The sequence below is a fragment of the Myotis myotis genome, unplaced genomic scaffold (assembly GCF_014108235.1).
Source record: "Myotis myotis isolate mMyoMyo1 unplaced genomic scaffold, mMyoMyo1.p scaffold_m19_p_13, whole genome shotgun sequence".
Classification (NCBI taxonomy): domain Eukaryota; kingdom Metazoa; phylum Chordata; class Mammalia; order Chiroptera; family Vespertilionidae; genus Myotis; species Myotis myotis.
The window spans coordinates 32,693,099-32,714,623 of record NW_023416317.1 but is presented as its reverse complement, the minus strand read 5'-3'; the positions used below and the strand labels follow the sequence as shown (position 1 = coordinate 32,714,623).

The 21,525-nt window shown below is 40.8% G+C and overlaps 1 protein-coding gene across 11 annotated transcripts in view; it reads left to right on the top strand.

Moving 5' to 3' along the window:
• The window catches only part of ACP3 (acid phosphatase 3), a 45,443-nt gene extending 24,955 nt beyond the window's left edge, over positions 1 to 20,488 (top strand). For 6 of the 11 annotated variants that reach the window (XM_036332618.1, XM_036332614.1, XM_036332613.1 and 3 more), the window contains 4 exons: positions 3,137 to 3,258; positions 5,730 to 5,833; positions 7,973 to 8,142; positions 16,963 to 20,488. In XM_036332618.1, the coding sequence (XP_036188511.1) occupies positions 3,137 to 3,258; positions 5,730 to 5,833; positions 7,973 to 8,142; positions 16,963 to 17,081 (515 nt within the window). In that variant the 3' untranslated portion in view covers positions 17,082 to 20,488. Of the gene's footprint in view, positions 1 to 3,136; positions 3,259 to 5,729; positions 5,834 to 7,489; positions 7,921 to 7,972; positions 8,143 to 10,424; positions 10,844 to 12,077; positions 12,131 to 16,962 lie in introns of those variants that run through there. The other 5 variants (XM_036332611.1, XM_036332610.1, XM_036332609.1 and 2 more) reach the window with 5 other exon arrangements.
• The last annotated feature ends 1,037 nt before the right edge of the window (positions 20,489 to 21,525 follow it).

Genomic DNA, 21,525 nt, shown 5'->3' with positions numbered 1-21,525 from the left:
TGCACAGCTAGAGAAAGAATGCAAATCACCAGCCAGAAGAGGAGTCAATTATAGCTACCAAAAAAGAGTGATGGAAGCTATAACCAGAAGAGCAGCTAATGAGGCATGTACTCCATATGAGGCGTACAAAGTAGCTTGTGGCAAATGCTTAGGACAGTGGTCATTAGTGATATGAGGAAGTTGCAGGCCTACTGTCACAGAAGTCTTGATTGCGTGGCACAGAGACAGACATGGTAGAAATATACAAGCTCTTACTCCATGCTAAGTGTATGGGCAGCAAGATCCAGCCTTTTGGGAAGGGAGAGCATCCAGAGATGAGTCTTTGATGGGATCTGGCATATTGGAGGAAATCAGCAGGCAGGATACAGATACAGACTGTGTGTAAAGGACAGAGCCCAGGAAACAGCTTCATCCTATGCACTAAATAATGAAATGATGCAGAGGGTGAAAGTTGGGCTTCATTGGCTATATAAGCACCAGGCCTCATACTTGGACCCCCAGGTACCAGCATTATGACTTAATACCAAGTCCCATTAGATGGTGGAGGCAGGACTCTTGATTTTTTTCCTCCAACCTAGTAATGGGCTCAGGAGTTCCACCCCTTGCCACTGAAAATGCAGTCCAAGGACCTGCAACATCAGCTATCACGGGGCTAGCAATGCAAAATCTCAGGCCCTACCTCAAACCAGCTGAATCAGAATCTGCATTTTCTGGAGGAAGTCCGGTGCTATTGATAAGCCAGGAAATTGTTTCCTGAGTGATACCTGCCAAAATACTAGCTCAGCCTATTGTTCCGATCTGGCTAGGCAAGAGAGACTTGTCAGCTGCGTGCTTGTTGAATGATGAAGTGACTGGACGCCACCCTGCAGGGAAAACATGTGTTGTCTGGCTGACAGAGTCACATGGGAACATCAGGACATTGAGCAGCAGCTTTGGACCTCTGCCAAAACTTTTTGTCCTATCAGTTGGTTTCCGGGGTGACACTGGTGGGTAATATATGCCCTCAACTCACCTGCTGCACACACACCAAGAAAATCCTTACAGTTCGCTTAGAAATATATGGCTGGTCATACTCATATTGATGGAAATCTCTGTGCTCTAGATCAGGGGTTGGCAAACCACACCCTGTAGTCCAAATCCAGCCCACTGACTATTTTTTGGTAAATAAAATGTTATTGAAACCCAGCCACACTCATTCTCCGGTCATGCCTATGGCTGCCTTTGTGCTTCCACCCGAGAGTGAACAGCTGCGACAGACCCTATGGCCCACAAGGCCTAAAACATCTACTATCTGGCCCTTTTCAGAAAAAGTGTGCCAATCCGTGCTGTGGCCCAAGAGTGAGGGAAGTGGCGTTGATGTCTTTCAATCAATGGCATTTTGTCTACTTTATGCAGATTCAATAAATGATGCAATGGGGAACTCAGCAGCTACTTTTATTGCAGCATGGTCTAATGACTAAGAGCAAGGGTTGTGAAGGAGGACATGCTGGGTTCAGAGAAGCTCAGCCTGTCTGCTCAGAGTTGTGTAATCTTGGACAGGTCTCTGAATTTCCCTGAGTCTCAGTTTCCCCTCCTATAAGACATCATTACTAGGATGCCAGAACCTGGGGATATTTGTGATAGTTCCCCCTAGTTTCTCCGAAGACCAGGTGTACAATCACTCCCGGCCAAGAGCTAATAGCATTCCATTATCAGCACTGAAGCCTGCTGCAAAGGCACCTGCTGACAAGGGTCAAGTTGATGGAAGATGGCTGTCATGACCCACAGAAACTTGGCTTCAGAGTTTAGTACTGATGTGGCATGAAGATCCAACTGAAGTTCTTTAGGGCTTTCTGAAGGCAACCTTCCCTGGGACAGAAAGATGTAGGCCTGTTGGAGATGTAGTATCCAGCTGCTTCCATTTTGTTTTTGTTTTTTATTTTTTAAATATGTTTTTATTGATTTCAGAGAGAGGAAGGGAGAAAAGGAGAGAAATAGAGACATAAGTGATAAGAGAGAATCATTGATTGGCTGCCTCTTGCATGCCCTCCACTAGGTATCAAGCCCTCAATGTGGGCATGTGCCCTGGCCAGAATCGACCCTGGGTCAATGTTCAGCCACACTGGCCTGTCCAGCTTCTTCCATTTTTAATAAAAAAAGTCCCAACATATACAGAAAGCAGGTCACCTCCCCCCACCCCATAATTATCTTTTATTGTGCTTATTGGTATACAGACCAATAAAGTATCTTCTGACTATTTTATGAGCTTTCTGAGGACAGGAAATGTGTGATTCACCTAGCAAAGCATCTGGACCATTGAAGCTGCTCAGTCTGTGTCTATTAACATCAATGTCCGGCTCATTCCAAAAAAAATAAATAAATAAGCAAAAACTGCTCATTCTTAAGACAAGCGAGCACATGTGTAATAGAGTAGAGAGACCACCAACAGAGACACAAGGGGTCTTCAGGTGATGATGGCGGAATCCCTGAGGCAACATGCTCCCCAAACAGCACCTGGCACCACAAGGGACCCTCAGCCTTCAGCATCTGAAAACAGGATGGAGACCGAGTTGTGCATCCGCCTTTCACCACCGCGGGAGCCACAACTACCAGGTATGAAGGGCAGACAGAATCTCTCGGCTATGAAGACACATGAAGCTAAAGATGCTGCATGCCCCCCTAATAGTGACACCCAGGAAACCTACAGAAATGATCCGCAGGAATCAGTCCATGAACTGGACAGACGACCAGAGAGCTGCTTTCTCCCATGATCTCCAGCAGGTCTGACTGCCAGAGAGTGGAAGCAAGAGAGGCGAAGACAGAGAAGTACACACCATGCGGTCACTTCAGGCCTGCCCTGGAGGGGAGCATGGGCTAACAACTGTCTGGGAAAAAGCCGTCTGAAATTCCTTCCACGTTGCTCAACCTCCTAACTTACACAGTCAATTGCACAAGTCAGAATTCAGTAAAATAATGCATGTAAATCACAAGGCTAGCCCATGGGAGATGGTCAACCGAAATGAGTTCTTTTCCTCTCTTCTTAAGTCTTGAGAATCACGGCAGAGAGAATCACTAAGTATGAATTAACGGAAAGCTTATTAACTAAAATAGAAGCCCATGTTTGGTCCAGCTCCACAGTTGCTCTATCTGCTTTTAGGTGTCCTGGTCGGTGAAATCCTCAATCATATGAAGACAGCAACTCAACCATGGAACCACAGAAAACTTATCATGTATTCTGCAGTAAGTATTCTTGTCTCCACTCAACCTCCACTTGTTCAGGTGTGTGATCTCTGGAAGGTGGGGCCCTCATTTTTTAAAAAATATTTATTATTGCTTTTTAGAGAGAGAGGAAAGGAGAGGGAGAGAGAACCATCCATGTGAGAGTGAAACATCCAGCTGCCTCCTGCACGCCCCCTAACTGGGGATCCAACCCACAATCCAGGCATGTGCCCTTACCAGGAAGCAAAGGGACAACCATTCAGTGCACAGGACCATGCCCCAACCAACTGAAAAGTCAGTTGCACAAGTTTCCCTTGGTTTCTAATCTGGTTTCCAGTTCTAACTTGTGTGATTCTGGGACGTCACATAACTATAACACCAGCCAAGGCAGGGCCTTATCTTGATCATCATTTCCTTATTACCCAGTAGGTGGTAAACACCTGTTCAAAGCTTTTAAAATTAAAATCATAATTCTGGCCTTTGAGGAATTTGCAATCTAACACTGACAAGATGAGTATATACAGAAACACCATACAGAGCAGTATAGAAATGCCATCAAGCCAGTGCTTTGGTGCCTCAAAGACAAGCACTCACTTTTCCAAACCAGGGCATCAACAGGACAGGAGAAGCTGAGTGCAGGACTTGGTGATGGACTAGAATGTGGGTGGAAGGCAATGATGTGGAAGGAAAAGGCAATGTTTCAAACCTCGATAACTGGGAGGAAGATGGAACCATTAACAGAAGTAGTCTTAGGCCAGCTGAATGTACCAATTAGACAACTGGGTTTGAAATTCTGGGGGGCATCCAAGTTGAAAACTCCAGATGGCAAATGGACAGGTAGAAGAGGGAAAGGGAAAGAGAGTTGAAACTTGAAGTGAGAGCTGCATTTGGGTACAGAAAGAAAAGAGAGAGATCTGGGAGAAGACTTCCTCCTTGGAGCAGGAGAGACAGGGGAAGAGACACAGGTGGAGGGGAGTTTGCAGGGACTATGCCCTGAAATGACCATCCATGGAGTCTGGGACGAGCAGGGAAACTGGACATAGTATGCTGACTCAGTCTTCCACCCACCGTCTCCATGACAGAGGATCTTGCAGATGTGGTGTGGCTAGAGAAAGCCACACTTTCATTCTGCACAAAGATGGAAGAGGTGATAGAAGATACAGGGAACTCTGCTTATCAGCAGGGGTTCTACATGGCATAGACCAGAGAAAGTGCTCTGTAGTGCTCCCTGGAGAGAGGCAGGCCTGGAAAGTCAGTTGCACAAGTTTCCCTAGATTTTAATCTGGTTTCCAGTCCTAACTTCTGTGATTTCTGGGACATCACATATCTATAATCCATTTCTTTCTCTAGTAAACCAGTTCTAACCCCTTTTTGAATATGTCTACACTGCAATATAGCTTAGGCAAACAAATGTTATACCCACTTGGCAGATATGGAAGTTGAAGATTTCATAGAATTAGATAGTTAATCAGTGACAAAACCAGTCCCCTATGCCTCTCAGCCATTCTGGGATAAACATTGAACAATTTTTTTTATCTTTTTTAAAAAATATATTTTATTGATTTTAGAGAGGAAGGGAGAGGGAGAGAGAGACAGAAACATCAATATCAATGATGAGAGAGAATCACTGATTAGCTGCCTCCTGCATGGCCCCTACTGGGATTGAGCCCATAGCACAGGCATGTGCCCTTGGCCAGAATTGAACCTAAGACCCTTCAGTCTGCAGGCCGACACTCTATCCATTGAGCCAAACAAGCTAGGGCAGAACAATTATTTTTTAAAATATATCTTTTTATTGTTCTCTGAGATGGAGGGAGAGAAAAAGAAAGATATAAAAATCAATGATGAGAGAGAATCATTGATCAGCTGCCTCTGACACACCCCACACTGGGAATCAAGCCCACAACCCAGGCATGTGCCCTCACTGGGAATCTAACCATGACCTCCTGGTTCATAGGTTGACGCTCAACTACTAAGCCATGCTGGCTGGGCTGAACAATTATTTTTAGGCTATACACTCTACTTCCTTATATTTTATTCTCCTTAAACATTTATGACCTCATATATTCCTCTCCAATTTTAAAACCCCAGATCATTCTATACACAAAAAGAAACTAGCATTAATATGTTCTAAAGTATTTTAAAATTTTAATGAAAATGACACAAGCTAAAAGAGAGATGCCTCTGGGAAAAGGCATGGGGGAAAAATCAGAAGACTTGGCTTAAATGTACTTTCTTTCTTTGGGGGATTATGTGACAGTAAGTGAGCTACTTAATTTTTCTTGGGTCTGTTTCTTCATCTTTTAATTGGATGTAGTGATGTGTATGCAAATCTGACTGCCTAGCACACAGCAGATGCTCAACCAAAATTAGTTCTTCTCCTCTCTACTTCTAAAGTCACTAGGGGTATGGGGAATTTAATTGAATCACAAACCATCATGGTGCTTTACAAATGCTGAATATATACCTATTGAATGTAAATCTGAAACCGAGGTAAAGATTAAAAAGTGATTTATTTCCAATTTCTGCAGCATGACACTACTGTAAGTGGCCTACAGATGGCGCTAGATGTTTTCAATGGAATCCTTCCTCCCTATGCTTCCTGCCACTTAATGGAATTGTACCTTGAGAAGGGGTAAGTATCTAAAGAGGTGCTTTTCAAAATTAATATCATTGGACCTGAAGGTTTTTTTGTTTTTGTTTTTTAATATATTTTATTGATTTTTTACAGAGAGAAAGGGAGAAGGATAGAGAGTTAGAAACATCGATGAGAGAGAAACATTGATCAGCTGCCTCCTGCACACTCCCTACTGGGGATGTGCCTGCAACCAAGGTACATGCCCTTGACCAGAATTGAACCTGGGACCCTTGAGTCCGCAGGCTGACGCTCTATCCACTGAGCCAAACCGGTTAGGGCTGAAGTTTTTTTTATTATTATTGCTATTGTTAGATTAACTGTATTCTTAAGATATTTAATTTTCAGTTAGGTACATAAACTTAAAAATCATATACTACATTAAATAATTCACTAAATTAAAAATATTTTGTGCCATTCACATTTTATCAAACAATTATATCCAAACTTCTGTATGCATCTTAACTTGTCTTCACCACTAGAGCCAATTTTGGATCCTCTAAAACTGTTTACCAGCTATATTAACTAATAAGAGTAATTTTGGCTGCTGTAGAAATGAATCTTGAATTCTCAGAGGTTTACTTAATTCAATGGAGATTTATTTCTCAATCATTCATCTGACAGTTCAATGTAGATGTTCCTAGTCAGTAGGAGCCACAGGGTGATTCAGGGACCCAGGGTTCCATCTTCTGGACCTACAGTTTTTAAGAGTGCTGGACTCATCTGCAGGCAGCTTGCAGAAAGGATCAAGAGGGTGGAAAAAGCAACCTGCTTATGAACCACCTCAGCCAGAAGGGGAACCTATCATTTCTACTTACATTCTACTGGCTAAAATTAGTCACTTGGTCCAACTGAAGTGCAAGGGGGTCTGGGAAATGTAGTCACTCCTCAGCTTTAACTCCGTTCTATGGAAAGAGAATCACAAATTTTGAATGACTTTGGGTCATCTTTGCCATATCATCTTTTTTTAAAAACTATTTTTTTAAATATGTTTTTATTGATTTTAGAGAAAGGAAAAGAGAGGGAGAGAGAGAGAAAAGTATTGATTGGCTGCCTCCTGTATGTATTCTGATGAGGACTGGACCCAATAACTGGGCATGTGCCCTGACTAGGAATTGAACCAGCGACCTTTCGTTGCACGGGACGAAGCTCAAGCAACTGAGTCAAACCGAACAAGGCTGCCACATCATCTTCAGATAAAAATGCTGTCACTGGAAAAGTTGTCCCCAATAAAAGTACTCATTCCCATAATATTAGGGACATTTTTAAAAACTTTTAAGTGATTACATATTTGTTTATATGGCTTTTTAAAGTAATGTTTAAAGGCTTGTTTATAACAACATCCAAATGTGCAATTGTGAGGTTATTATACCCTGCTACCAAAGAAAAAAGAAATCACTAAATCCTATTTGAATTTCTCTCCGGCCTCTTTGGCAAATGACTTTCACAAGCACTTCATACTAGCTCTACTGAGATTGGTTTAGGACAATGCACCTTCCCCAAAAAGTACACTGTTTTTTGAAAACAAATATGGAGAGAACCCTCTTTAATATGAGAGAATGTAAGGATTTGAATATAAATCTTCACTTTGTCTTTCTGAGATATAATTTTGATAAAGTCTTTGCTGTGTTCAAACACATGTTATGTATTATTCAGTTCCATGTTTATGACCTGGTTAAAGGAGAGGGGAGAAGGATTCATTCAGAGGAAAGACTGAAATATACTGAGGGATGAAAAGAGAGAAAAGGAAGGAGCAAATGAGAAGCATAAAAGAAAAAAAATAGGAGAAAGGAACCCCTATATGCCACCCCAATTCTTACTCAAAGGCTCCTCAAATCACCCCCAACTCCTCCAACCACGGCCTTTCAGCTTCTTCTCTGATTAAGTATTCTGTTCTCCACCTCCTATGCCCCTGGTTATTTAACAAACCAACCCCCTCCCCCCATTCCCACCCTCTTGATCTGGCCCACCTCCACTATCTCCCCATTCTCACCCCTAAATTGGTTAAAATCTACTTATTCCCATACATTTTTCTACTAGTCCCTCAGCTGGCGGGTTACAGGCTAATTAGACAGAAATTCCATGGCAGTTCAACAATACAAAACTAACAGAACTCTCTCCTCTACCTTCCTCCACCAGGGAGTACTTCGTGGAGATGTACTATCGGAATGAGACTCACCATGAGCCATATCCCCTCACGCTGCCAGGCTGCACCCCCAGCTGCCCACTGACGAAGTTTGCTGAGCTGGTTGCCCCTGTGATCCCCGAAGACTGGTCCACGGAGTGTAGAATCACGAGCAAACATCAAGGTACTAAGGACATTGGGCATTAGGGTGCACGCAGAGCCCTGCAGAAAGGGAAGAATGCCCTTCCTTAGGGTAGACGGTGCTTTGAGAATATAACATGACCATTACCCCCCAGATTTAAAAGAAACAGGTTTTTGGTGATAATCATATGTTTCAGGGACCCCAATTTCAGGCAACTCCTACCTCTCTACCTGCCCCTGCCCCCACTTGCCATAAACCTTGACTTGATTTATCTCAGTGTTAATATTAAAGGACATCAATGCCTACATATAACCAGAGATAAGACTTCAATCAAAATTCCTGGAGCTCCCATGAGCTACATGATTGACTACATAGGACCTTTTGTTGTTTAAAGATTTCAAGATTTTATTTAAGCAGAATTAAATGAGGCTGTTCTTTAAGTGTCTGAAGTGGAAAAGGTTTCAAACAAATCTCGGTGACAGCAAAGACGGGAAGACTTTAATCCTAGGCTAAGGGGCAAAGAACCAACTTACCCATTACTTCTAGCCTTCTCACAAGAAGCAAAGAAATGAGCTACAGTAGAGAGATCTGGAGAAGTAATCTACACCAGGAAACTGATCCTATCTTTCAATGTTTCTGTAAAAACGTATTGGGTGGCAGAGCTGAAAAATAAATACTCTTTGTGTCCTTTGGCACGGGAAAATTCATGTTACTTTTGATGAAACCAAAAGCAATCTTGCCAGAAAACTTTTGCTGTACATAATGCATATGTATATGTATGTATATATATATATATCACAGCAAATAAGTAATTTGGTGAGAACAAGATACTCAGGCCCAGCACATCGAGATGAGAGCCCTGCAGAGTGGAGTGCTCTCGAAGCTCCATGTTAAGACATGTTGCATGTGGAGGTGACACAAGAGAGGAAGTATGATGACGCAGTTTCAAACTGGAACAAAATTAGAAATGTCAGAATGTCTTGAATGCCTCCAAGATCTAAGCTTATGGGGATATTGAAAGTGTGGCTGTGACACCTGTTCTGATGACAAAAGCGGCGTGTAAGGCTTTGGCCCTGGTTTCCGCAAAAAGCCTAACCACCCACAGGTCCTGCTGAAACTACTCACTTATGTAAGAAGAAATCATGTTCAAATGCTGACTCTTTGGAGGCCTGTAGATTTGCCATGTGGTAGGTGCAATGCACCTAGAGAACAGCGTGCTATGCCGTGCTTACTGCTAAAGATGAAGTGGTTTCTAGAGATGGTTTCTACTGGGCGCCAGAGTCTAGAGCTAGGCCGTTCCCCCTCCCAGTTGGCCATGGGATGGCTGACACAAGATATTGATTCACATACTTACTTGCATGATTTCTTTCCCAAGTAAATATGTGGCTTTGGGGATATCACCTAATTATTCTTTCTCCTCCATGCATGTAACGTTCCTCCAGAAGTGAGCTAAGTGGAAAATAGTGAATAAAGTCATTGTTAGGAAGTTCCATAACCATTACATTTTTATAATGGATGATGAAAAGTGTGTGTGTTTAATTATAATAAAATTCCCAAAGGACAGATTTTTAGGGACTTTTTTTGTTTTGTGGCTTTATTTTAATGTAACAGGAGGAAAAATATATAAAGTAAAATTATTTGACTGGCTTACATGAACATTATTCATTGAAAATGTATTTAGTTTGGACTGGACTACTTCAGATAAAGGCTAAGCTGATGGATGGCTCTGCTTCATCTATTTAGGATAAAACTTGCTAAGAAAACATCCTTGGGCAATTTATGATGTAGTAGGAATTAAAGAGATACTTATTACACAGAATTACTAGGGTTTATGTCTTATGACTACAAGGGTTGCTATGGGAACAAGAGCTACCTGGATTTCGAGGGAGGGAGGTAGTAAGGAGTGTCAGGGAGGCTTCTTGCAGGAAGTGACAACTGACCCATCTGAAGTCAGTGTGGATGGGGGTTTCTAACAATGTGGTACAAGCTACTTGAAAGGCATATATCAAATGTCCTAGTGGCTGGAAGCTGGAATGGATAGGGGAGTTACTCCCCAGAAGATTCCTAAGGGGCCAATTCTAAAGAAATAAAATGTCATCTCCACATACCCAGGATTCTATTTTGTTCTCTGCTATATCTGTCCTGGGCACCTAGAAGTGCCTATGCCTGCCATGGATTGGTGCTCAATGAACATTTGCTCAGTGAGTGTATGCATTAGTTACCTTTCCTCCCTGAACCTACTCTTAGAATCCATCTTGACTGGCAGCAATACCAAGTAACCTGGGAGTGTTTTTTGACCCAACCCTCTCCTTCATCCTCCACAGCTAATCTGTCATCTCTTATCAAATCTACCTGTAGTATGTTTGTAAATATTTTCCTCAAAACACCACTATCAACAATTCAAGAGCCACATAGGATGAAATATAATTAAGCAGCAAAATATGTTAAGAAGAAGAAAACTCAGGGACTGGTGTGTTCAAGCAGATCAAGAGAGGAGCGTGTGCATTGCTCCCCAACTATGATTCAACGACTTCATTTTGGTGGGTTGAAGTTGGTCATGGTGTCACAGCTGGAGCATTTTCACCACAGAAATCAGCATATTCCACAGATCAGTGTGTTATTGCTTTTTTTATTTTTGTTTTATGAGATCCAGTTACCAGCACAAAACTGGTTTTAGCTCATAGAAAGCTTGTTAAGAGTCTGACATGAGGTGGTTTCCAACAAAGTGAATTTAATATTTGAACTTCTTTAAGTAAAAAAGGTTTGCATTTGTTCTATAGGGCCTCAAACAGTGATGGTAAGGGCAGCAGGAAAACATTTCAGAAAGACAGATTGTGTCTGTGTTAGGAAATTTCTGGGACTGGGAGTGTCCGTTGGGCTGGTGGTCACTTGCTGTGACGAGACACTGGAGAGCAAGGTGAAGCACCAAAGAGTATAGGGGTTCAATGGCTCCTTAATAGGGCATCCAAATTTAGCAAATAAAAGTACAAGATGCCAAGATAAATATAATTAATAGTTCTAGTAACTGAATTTTTATAATATATATATTTAAAAGGCCAAATTAAGGTACATTTAGGCTGTTCTGAGAAGCCCAATGCAGGAAGCAGGACAATATCACTAAGTAAGGACATGTTCTAGATATACAGAATGCCTGGCAACCCTACTCCTGAGGGCGTTTCTACCCATGAAATCCTACTCATACCTGCAGGCAGTGTTTTCAGCTAGTAGACCCAATTAATTTAATTCTCACATCAATTAAATTAACCAGAGCCTTTGCTGGAAAATTCATGATAAGTTTAAGTTCCATACTGTGTTACTTTAAAAAAAATTCTTTTTTAGAAAATGCTTTGTTAATTCCCAAATTTTACTAACACAATCAAATCTTCACTAGCACTCTCCGAACCCTTACCTCAATCTCCACTCCAGTTTTTTCATAGGAAGGAGATTCACTGGTAGGCAGTTCCCGTGTCCCCTAATAATACTTGAGAAGTGGAGACTCTATAGCACATATACACATGCCCGAGAGTCAACCATGAGCCTTGAAGGCAGGATCCATATTTTTTTCCTCCATGAATCTCCAGGCAGTCTACAATGCCTAGAATCTGGTACCTTCAACCAATATTTGCTATTTGAATAAATGTTCAGCCGTCCATACCTAGCCTGGCTTCCTCATGGCCAGAACCAGATGTCAGAAGCGTGCACTCAGGTGTTTAATAAATAGAGGAAAGCTATGAATGAGCCTCAAATGTGACTGCCCGATAAAGATGCAGTCATGGACTATATATACATATGCATAGATCAACATGTCTGTGTTATTTGACCTCTTACTTCAGCATAGTCACCTTGGTATTCTCTTATTCCCCCATTGCTGTTTAGAGACCTGTTCAATGATATCCATCCCAGCACTTTTCCTACCTCAGAAATTAGGCCATCTGATTGTAATATTTTTTTCCCATCCTTGTTGCCATTATCATCAGTTTTCCCAAGACATGTCTCATCATTCATAAGAAGACATTGGAAACTTGCTTTGGTATATACCAACTCACACCTCATTTCCACGTCTGCCCTCAATCTAAGCAATTTGGACAGTCCTAACAATGCCCCACCTCATATTCTGCCCACCCTACCAATATCCAACCCTACATCAGATCAAACACACAGTTTCCCCATTCTGATCTGCTGAGTGAAGCTTAAGGCTGTTGTCACCATTTCAAACTGTGAGTGTTGAAATTTCTATTCCAATCGCAGCTGGGTCTTTCAACCCTGCTTGGTAAAGGTATTCACCCTTATGGGACTCTTTTCCTGTTTTCTACAGAAAGGCATTGTGTTATGTGTGTTTTTCTGAAATTTCTAATTCTATCTTGGCTTCTTTAATTCTCATGATATGTCCTAAGAAGACCAAGATCATCCATTGAAAGCCCTTTTAACTTCTGTCACTACCTCAAAATATCTCAGTAGCTTGAACCTACCTTTACTGCTGTCCCTCTGAAAACATGTTCCTCCTTGAGTAATCTAATTCCTTTCCCTGTTCATATGGTCCCCAACACTTCAGTTTCCTTGGACCTCAATGAGTCTCTTAGCTTCATTTTGTTCCATAGAAGGCTCCATCCCTTCTACGATGAAAACGACCAAATCTTCTCATCAGAGAATGCCCTCCAGTGCCTGTTCTCATTCTCTTCAATCTTAATTTTCTCAAACGAGTAATTTGCACTCTCTAACTCTATTTCCTCATCTCCCTGTCCTGAACTATTCTGTGAAATGATCAACCTTCCTTCATGTTTTTAATCCTCACCCAAGGATACGTTTATTGATTTTTAGAGAGAAACATCCATGTGAGAAACATCAACTGGTTGCCTCCCATACACACCCTGATCCTTCATGTTTTTTTGAAACTGCCTTTTTGAAAGCCATCAGTGCCTAATTCAGCAGCCTCTTTTCCTTCCCCTGACAACTTCACATATCCCCATTGTGCAGAGAAAAATACCGAACCTCAGAAAATCACATGCCACAAGTGGTAGGGTCCGGATTCAAGCCTAACACTTTCCAACACCGTATTTCTCTTATATCAAAGTTCCTTTCCATCCCACACTGTCTTGTGCACCATTTCCTTAGGGCAAATTCCAAAAAATGGAATTACCGGGTCAAAGTACATGAATATTTAATAAGTAATAGATATTTATTGAATCCCTATTTATGTACTCAGTATGTCCCTATGTAGCAGGCATTAAGTTTGCTGAGGAAACAGCAGCAATACAAGACAATTGTCTCCTGTGTTCTTGTAGATCTGGGCAGGAAGGTGGGGAAGCAGGCAAGAGGAGAGGGAGACAGAATTAAACAAGCCCTAACTGAGCCGGGAAGTTTTGGGGTTTTTTAAAACACAAATTGGGCCATGTCACTTCCATCTGTAATAATTGTTAATAATTTCCATTTGCCCCACGGCAAAGCAGACCTTCCAAAACCTGGATCCCCACCTACATATCTGGTCTCACCTCACCATAACCTATACTCCAGTCACATGAAACTGCTTATTATTTTCCCAAACATACTCTTGAGCTATTCATTCTATCTCCTGGCAGAATCTTATTTACCACACAGGCCCGTTCAGATCTTATTTTCTCAGAAGACTTTCCAAACTCTTTCTCTTCCAAACAGAATACCTTGTGTCAATTGCAAGACAGGCATATACTTTGCGACTCTATTTTACTACGTATCACACTAACTCATAACTATCTATCCAATTATTCCACAAGGTATTGAATCTCCTCAAGAGGGGGGATCATAGAACCCCAGAACCTAACACACAGCTGGTCTGGCATATGGTGTGTGCTCTCTGCATGCCTAGGGAGGCATGAGGGAAAGAGGAAACACCTATTCCACTGAACCACAATGAAAACATAGACAAAAAAAATCACTGAAAATGATTTCTGCCCTGGCTCAGTGGTTGAGCCAGGAGGACCTATGAACCAGGAGGACACAGTTCAATTCCCAGTCAGGACATATGGTTGTGGGCTCAATCCCCAGTTGGGGGTGAGGAATCCAATCAAAGATTCTCATCATTGATGTTTCTATCTCTCTCTCCCTTTCCATTCCTCCCTGAAATAAATAAAAATATATTTTAAAAAAGAAAATAATTTCCAAATATAGACAATCATGGACATTATTTTTAAGAATCATTAGTCTCTGCCTTCCTCATTTCCATTTAGTCCTTTCCTTCCTTCCTCAATTCCATTTAGTTCCCTCCAACTTGACATTAACTCCATCCTCAATACTAATGGCACCCAACTCCCAGGTTCTAATTTTATTAATATTCACCTTCTCATGTTGCTAAGAGAATTCCTGTCATCATGAGAAAAGCACTGGACTAATAGTCAGGAACCCAGGAGTTCTAGATCATCGATTCATTCCACAAATATTTATTGAGCACTTGCTATGGGGCAGGTACTGTTGTAAGTGCATTAGATACATTCATGAACAAAAGAGACAAAACTGTCTGCCTTCATGAAGTATACATTCTATTAGAGAGGGAAGAAGGATAGACACTAATAATAAACATGGTAAGAAAGTGAAGATCATTAGCACCAGACTGGAAATGGATCTGGGGAGAGGACATATAGATTGCACCTTTGAATGAAACTCCTCCATGCGAAGATGAGATTTGAGAAGGAAGGTGATGCAGTGGCCTGATGCAGAGATATGTGAAAAGAGCATCCAGACAATGATAACAATATAGCAAAGGCTGTAAGGGGGAGTGTGCCTGGCATGTTTGAGGATGGACAAGAAGGCCTGTGTGGCCAAAAGAGAGGAAGGAGAGGGACAGGAGAGGAAATCCAAGAGGTTAAAAAGCCAGGTGATGAAGAGTCTCATCAACTGTTTTAATCAGGGCTTGGGCTTTCATTCCTGTGAGAGGAGCATTCACTGTAGACTTTAAGTGAATTCCAATCCAAATTCAAATATCTGCTTTAACTTACGCTGATTTGACTTGAAGTCATTTGGCTGCTGGGTTAAAAACAGACTGATTGTAGGGAAGAAAGGATAGAAGCTAAGGAGCAAGACGGGAGGGCATTGTAGTAATCCAACCCCTCCGCCCCCCTGCCCCGTAATGATGGTGGCTCAAAGCAGGGTAGTGGCAGAGAAGGGGAGAAATCATTGGATTCCAGATAGTTTTTTACAGAAAGAACAGGATTTCCTGACTGGTTGGGTATAGGATGTGAGAGAAAGAGTCAAGGAAGACTCCAAGAGTTTTGGAGTGAGACACTAGGAGAAGGAGGTTTCCATCAACTGAAGTGGAGAGGCTGCTTGTGGGAGGAACAGATTTGGCAGGATGTTGGGGGTAGGGGTGAGCAGAGGTTGGGGGTGCAGTTTTGGAGTGCCTACTAGATGTCCAAGGGCATATGTCGAGGACACTGTTGGATATATGAGTCTTGAGTTTGGGGAAGATTTAAATTTGGAAGTCATTAGTAAATAGATGGCTTTTAAAATTATACGACTGATAAGATCCTATGTATTCCAATCCAAATTCAAATATCTGCTTTAACTTAGCCAAATTATCTAATCTCTCCACTTCTCATTTTTATCATCTCTACAATGATAAAGTTAGGCTAAACAAATGATTTTCAACTGAGTTCCGTGGAACACTCACTAACTAGGGTTCTGTAGACAGAGCTTCCAGGATCAGAGATGTTTGCTCTCCCATTGCCTTTGCCAACACGCAATCCATATTTTTACAATGAAAATCAGACATACATTTAGATATTTATGACATGCACACTATAGTTAACTAGGATGTATGTGTGGGTGGGGTTAGGATAACTTTCCAGGTGAAATAATGAATAGCATCTCATTTAAAACGACCCCATATATCTGTATCATGCCTGGTCAGCTGTCAAAGGGATATGTGTAAATAAAGGTACAGATTAACAGTAGTACACAGTTATCCTAAAAAATGCTTGCCCAGCTGGCATGGCTCAGTGGTTGAGTGTAGACCTATGAACCAGGAGGTCACGGTTCAATTCCCAGTCAGGGCACATGCCTGGGTTGCGGGCTCGATCCCCAGTGTGGGGCATGCAGGAGTGCAGGAGACAGCCGATGAATGATTCTCTCTCATCATTGATGTTTCTATCTCTCTCTCTCTCCCTTCCTCTCTGAAATATATATATATATACATAATCTTCTTAAAAAAATGCTTTCCATAGTCAATCTGTGCTCAAGGTTTCCTCTCTAAAAAATATTTACCAAAAATAAAATGTTGAAAGATGATATTCCATTTCTTTTAAGTCCAATTAATGATTGAAGTTGAGTATTCAGAAATTCCTTTGACCCTGAGACCATGAACAATTAATAATTTTAATTGTAGAAAAATACATGAAGCTAGTCCTGGAAGAGGACTTTAGAAATACTTCGGTCAGTTGGCCTCCCTTTACAGCGGAGGAGTTGAGGCACAAAGGTCAAAAATCCTACTGGAACTGGGACTTAGGTCATCTCCTGAGTCCTAGTCTATTGCTCTTTTTACCACACTATGCCGATTTCAAGGCTGCTTCAGAAATGCCACTGACATTTACAATTAAGGCAGAGCCCTGGCTGGTGTGGCTCAGGTGGTTGGGTGTCATCCTGTGCACCCATGGGTTGAAAGTTCGATTCCCAGTCAGGGCACATGGCGGATTTGGGGGCTCAGTCCCCAGTAGGGGTATGTAGTAGGCAACTGATCGACATTTCTGTCTCTCTCCCTGTCTCCCTTCCTCTCACTCTGAAATCAATAAAAACACGATTTTTTTTAAAGGCAGACATCAACACTGATTGATTAGTAATCTTCATATTTTTCTAATCCATTAATTTTACATTAATGTTCTTCCTATTTTCCCACAGTCCTAAGGCTCATCCTTGCCATTGCCTTTTGCCTGGTGTCTGGTATCCTAGTGGTGCTTCTATTTACCCTCGTCCGCCATGGGCCCTGCTGGCAGAGAGACTCCTATCGGGACATCTGAACAGACAGCTGAAGAGGGCGGACGTGCCAACCTTCTGTGAAGCAGCATCTCTCAGTGACACAGGATTGAAAGGACAGTTTCACCATGTGGGCGCAACCCTGCCCACACTCTTCCTTTTGAGTCTGCCTAGAGCAGAAACTCACAGTGAGTGACCCAGGGACAGCTGCTGGACTGACTGATGAATGAACACCCAGGTTGCTTGGTTCGGTCTCATTGCAGTGCGGGCTTCTCATTCAGCTAGGAAGAAGTTCTCTGCAAATGACAGTTGTATTCTCTGGCACAGATGTCCAGACAGAAACAAGAAGTCAAACTCCAATCAACCTGTAGCCTGCAAAGATCAAAAGGTTACAAGGTGTGGCAAAGACATAGATTAAAGAGGCCTGGATAATGGAAGGGGGGATTAGATTAGAAGTAGAATTATATAGGCTGATTCTTAAAAAAATAAGACCCAATCAGAAGGTTTAATAAATTTGGTTGTGTGTTTTTGTTTTTTTTTCAGCCACTAAGTAGGTTTAATACAAATGCACACACACACACTCTGGAAAAGAAACTCCTATCCAGTGTTTGATAGCCAACACATACATACACATATCTATATTGAAAATGCCTATATTTGATTATCAGAAACTGTAATATCAACTACTGTAGTTGTAGCTCAGATCATTTCCCCCATAATTTTTATAATGGGGAATAACTAGAAAATCTACGTACCCCTGGTTCTTTTTTTTTTTTTTTTTTACCTCAACTATCAGAGCTCAATATTTTTAAAGATCTGATTTATTTCATTTTAAAATTCAGAGATTTCACTTTGACAAGGGCTATTCATAGCCATGGTGAAATGATAATGTATTTTAATTGCTGCAAATAGAGCTGAATTTCTCAAGTGGTGAGGTAGATAGAAAAGAAGACTGAAGGATGATGACCGACTGCCTCAGCTCTGTGCCAGCTTTAGGCCAAGTTGGAATAAATGTTTTAAAATCTAAAACCTTGGCTTCATAATCTAGAAATGAAGAGTCCTGACTCTTCACAGAAGTCACATCTAGTTCTCGTGGTCTATGAACAATGTGTTTTTTCATTTTGTACTCTGGATTGGTCATTGTCCAAGCAAACACTTCCACAAATGGTACCGTTGTAGTAAGCCTGAAATTTATTCTTAACAATTATATTCTGCATTGAGCTTCACCCAACCAGTTGGTGGAAAATTTGATTTCCTTCATTGGTAGCGTTCTTCACCGCCTCAGGTTCAACTAAAAGTCCCAGAGTGCACCTAGTGGAAAGAGTCAGGTGAGGGTCCAGTAGATTGCTGTCCACACTGGTCTCCAATCAGCTCACTTCCACTCCCACGTGGTGCTCTGAAGGTAGGGCATCGGTGCCATGACTCCCAAGGCTGTGAACACACTTGGAGCTCATCAGCCTGGCATTGTCCAGTCCCCTACTGGGGTGTTACCTGCAGGCAGTGCTGGGATCTCCCACCAGCATAGAACCCGCTGCCCCCAGAACCCTACCCCATCTTTTAGGCTCAGAAACCTTCCTCTCCCCTTGGATTCCACAGCTTCCACCTGTTGAACTCCAAGCACTTACCTCTCCTCCTCAATTTCTGCTTAATTCTCACTGAGCTATGGCTATTGCAAACAAAAGCCTGAGAGATTGTCTTCTCTTGCCAGGCACTTGCTGATTTCTGTGGGAACACAGGAGGCACATAGGCAAGAAACACAAGATTTGACTACGTTCTCAGCTTGGGGAAAGGCAAAACATCTATAGCAGCAAGAAGAAAGAGCACATTTCTGTCTCCACAAAGTAGCCAGCCATATCAGTAGGGAAGTCACAATATCCTATGGTAATAAGTGACGAGACTTTAAAATAGTAATATGAACAGAACCACAAGTCATGGATTTTCTCACTCATTCAACCAACATCTATGGAAGACCTACTGTTTGCTCATCTCTGGCCTAGATGCTAAATTGTCCATCCCTAATTGTTTATTAAAGTGTTTGGCCCCAACAACTATCTTATACAGGGTTGACAGAATGTGAAAGTAAAAGCTTCCACCCCTTTTCTTCATATCTTTTCTTACCATAAGTGGCTAAAAGGACCTCTAATTACTATTGTTCTGAGAGATTTTTAACATCCCCCTGTTCTCTTCCTCTACCATCTCTTGACTACTGTAAAGAAAGTTCTCACTCCCAACTTAGCTGTTACTTTTACCTTCCACAGAACTATGCTGTTGATCAATGCTGTCATTGTTTTTTCATACTTCATGGCAGAACTCCCATATGACAAATGAAAATTCAAAGTGACAAATGATCTATAGTGATAAAGCAAAGAGCACAAATGTACTGTAACATTCCTCAGGAAATAAGTTAATCATCCAATTTCTGTAGGAAATTATCTCTACTGATAAAAGGACTTTTTCAGATGGGTCAGGAAAGATGGGTCCAGTTGACACGATGATAAATATTGTATGAAAAACAATTGCTAGGGTTGAGATAAGCTCTGCTCTGAAATGTATTCCCCACATTTGAACCACTGGAGAGGCCTTTCAGCAGAATTAGAATATTACAATAATTACTGTATCAATGTAGGGACATTCCCTGCCATAAAAATTATCAGCAATGTATATGTAGGAAAGTTCTAAGGAAGAGTTGAGGTAGAATATTCCTAGCTAGAATGGTATTGCATAAAGAAAGTATTAAGAGAACATGATTACAAAAAGAATAATTGGAAGAGTACAAGCATGAGAGACAAACATTTTACTGGAAGTCATTCAAACAAGAAAACTTTTTAATATTAAAACTGGCATTTTTTTCTCCTGATCACGTTCCCTATTCTCTCAACGTTCTGTTTTCTGCCTTGTTCTAATATTGTTGGCATTGATTCTCTCTTCATAGCCGGAGGGGGATTTCTTGGTAAGTGAACGCCCAAGTGTTAGTTTTCTCTTTTAAAACTTTCTTTATAGAAATTCTATTTGAACAATAAGGGCTACATATATACAATAAAGGAGCAATAGAAATGTAATGCAAGCCACAAATACATATGGGATTTCAAATTTCCAAAAGGTAAAAATAATGAAATTAATTCTAATAAAATTTATTTAACCAGTGCATCTAAACTATCACGTCAACGTATAATCATTATTTTAAAAGTTTATTAATGAGACATTTTACAGTTTTTTTGATACTAAGTATTTGAAATCTGATGAGTGTTGCACCCTCACAGCACATCTCAATTTGGACTAGGCACATATCAAGTCTCAACAGCCACATGTGGCCAGTGGCAGCCATATTGGGCAGTACCACTTTAGACCATTAGATGGCAATCCTTTGAAGCAGAGAGAATGTATTTGTTATAATTTGTAAAATCCACTTTCAGGTTATTGTGAAAAAATAAAAGTCAAATGTTTATGTCTATCTCTTAATATTTTTGCATGTTTGCTGAATCAATAAAAGATTTTTCTGAAATTTTTTTTTTTTTTGTAAACTTGCCTTGCCGACTATACTTTAGAGAAAATAGACTTTTTCTAAAACTACCCTAAACTAAATGGACAAGTTCCTTTTCTTATTAAATAGTTTAAGAAAAACAGTGACATCATGCTTAGAAAATAAGTACTGCCAGATTTGGGGGGAAGGGTGTCTTTTAAAGTAATTTTAATACAATTACAAGTGATTGTATTCAAAACAAAAATAAGTGCAGATAATATAGAAGAGTATAAAATACAGAGTAAAAGATCTTCCTACCCACTTCCAATCATCGGAGGCAGTGCTGTCAACAACATCTGCTCTTTGTTCCCCTGTGAGTAGCATGAATTTTATGAACTACACTTATACCTTTATTTTCTGAAATTTTACATCTTTCACTGCTCATACAACCCATATTGCCCTCTTTCTTGTATTCTTTTTTTAATTTTATTGATGTAATTTTTAAAGGATACATGAGCACGAAATATGTCTATATTTTGCCCTCTTACCTGCCAATTGGATAGATATAACACTTTTCAGGTTGAAAATCACTTCCCTCTAGAGTTTGAATGCAGTATTCTGTTGACATCTAGCATACAGGACTACTGATGACAAATCTGTTATCAGTCTGATTCTCATTCCAATGTAAGTAATCTGCTGTTGTCTGTTTTATTTTATTTTATGTATGAGTGTATACACTTATGTTCATGTGTATATATTGCTGAGTCTTTTAAGATATTCTTTTTAATCTTGAAGTTCTGGAATTTTGCTAGAATATATTTAGGCATAGGTATTTGTTTGTTTATTTGTTTTGTCTAATCCTGTATGGTTTACATGTGTCTTTGACTCAAGAAAATTGTGTTCTGGAACTTGAATTTCCTGACTCTATCCTTTTTGCCTCCATCTTTTTCCTCATATTTTTCCTACATCCTAAGAAATACCTTTTTCTAGAACACCATCTTGGTCTTTAGCAAATCTATTTTAATGTT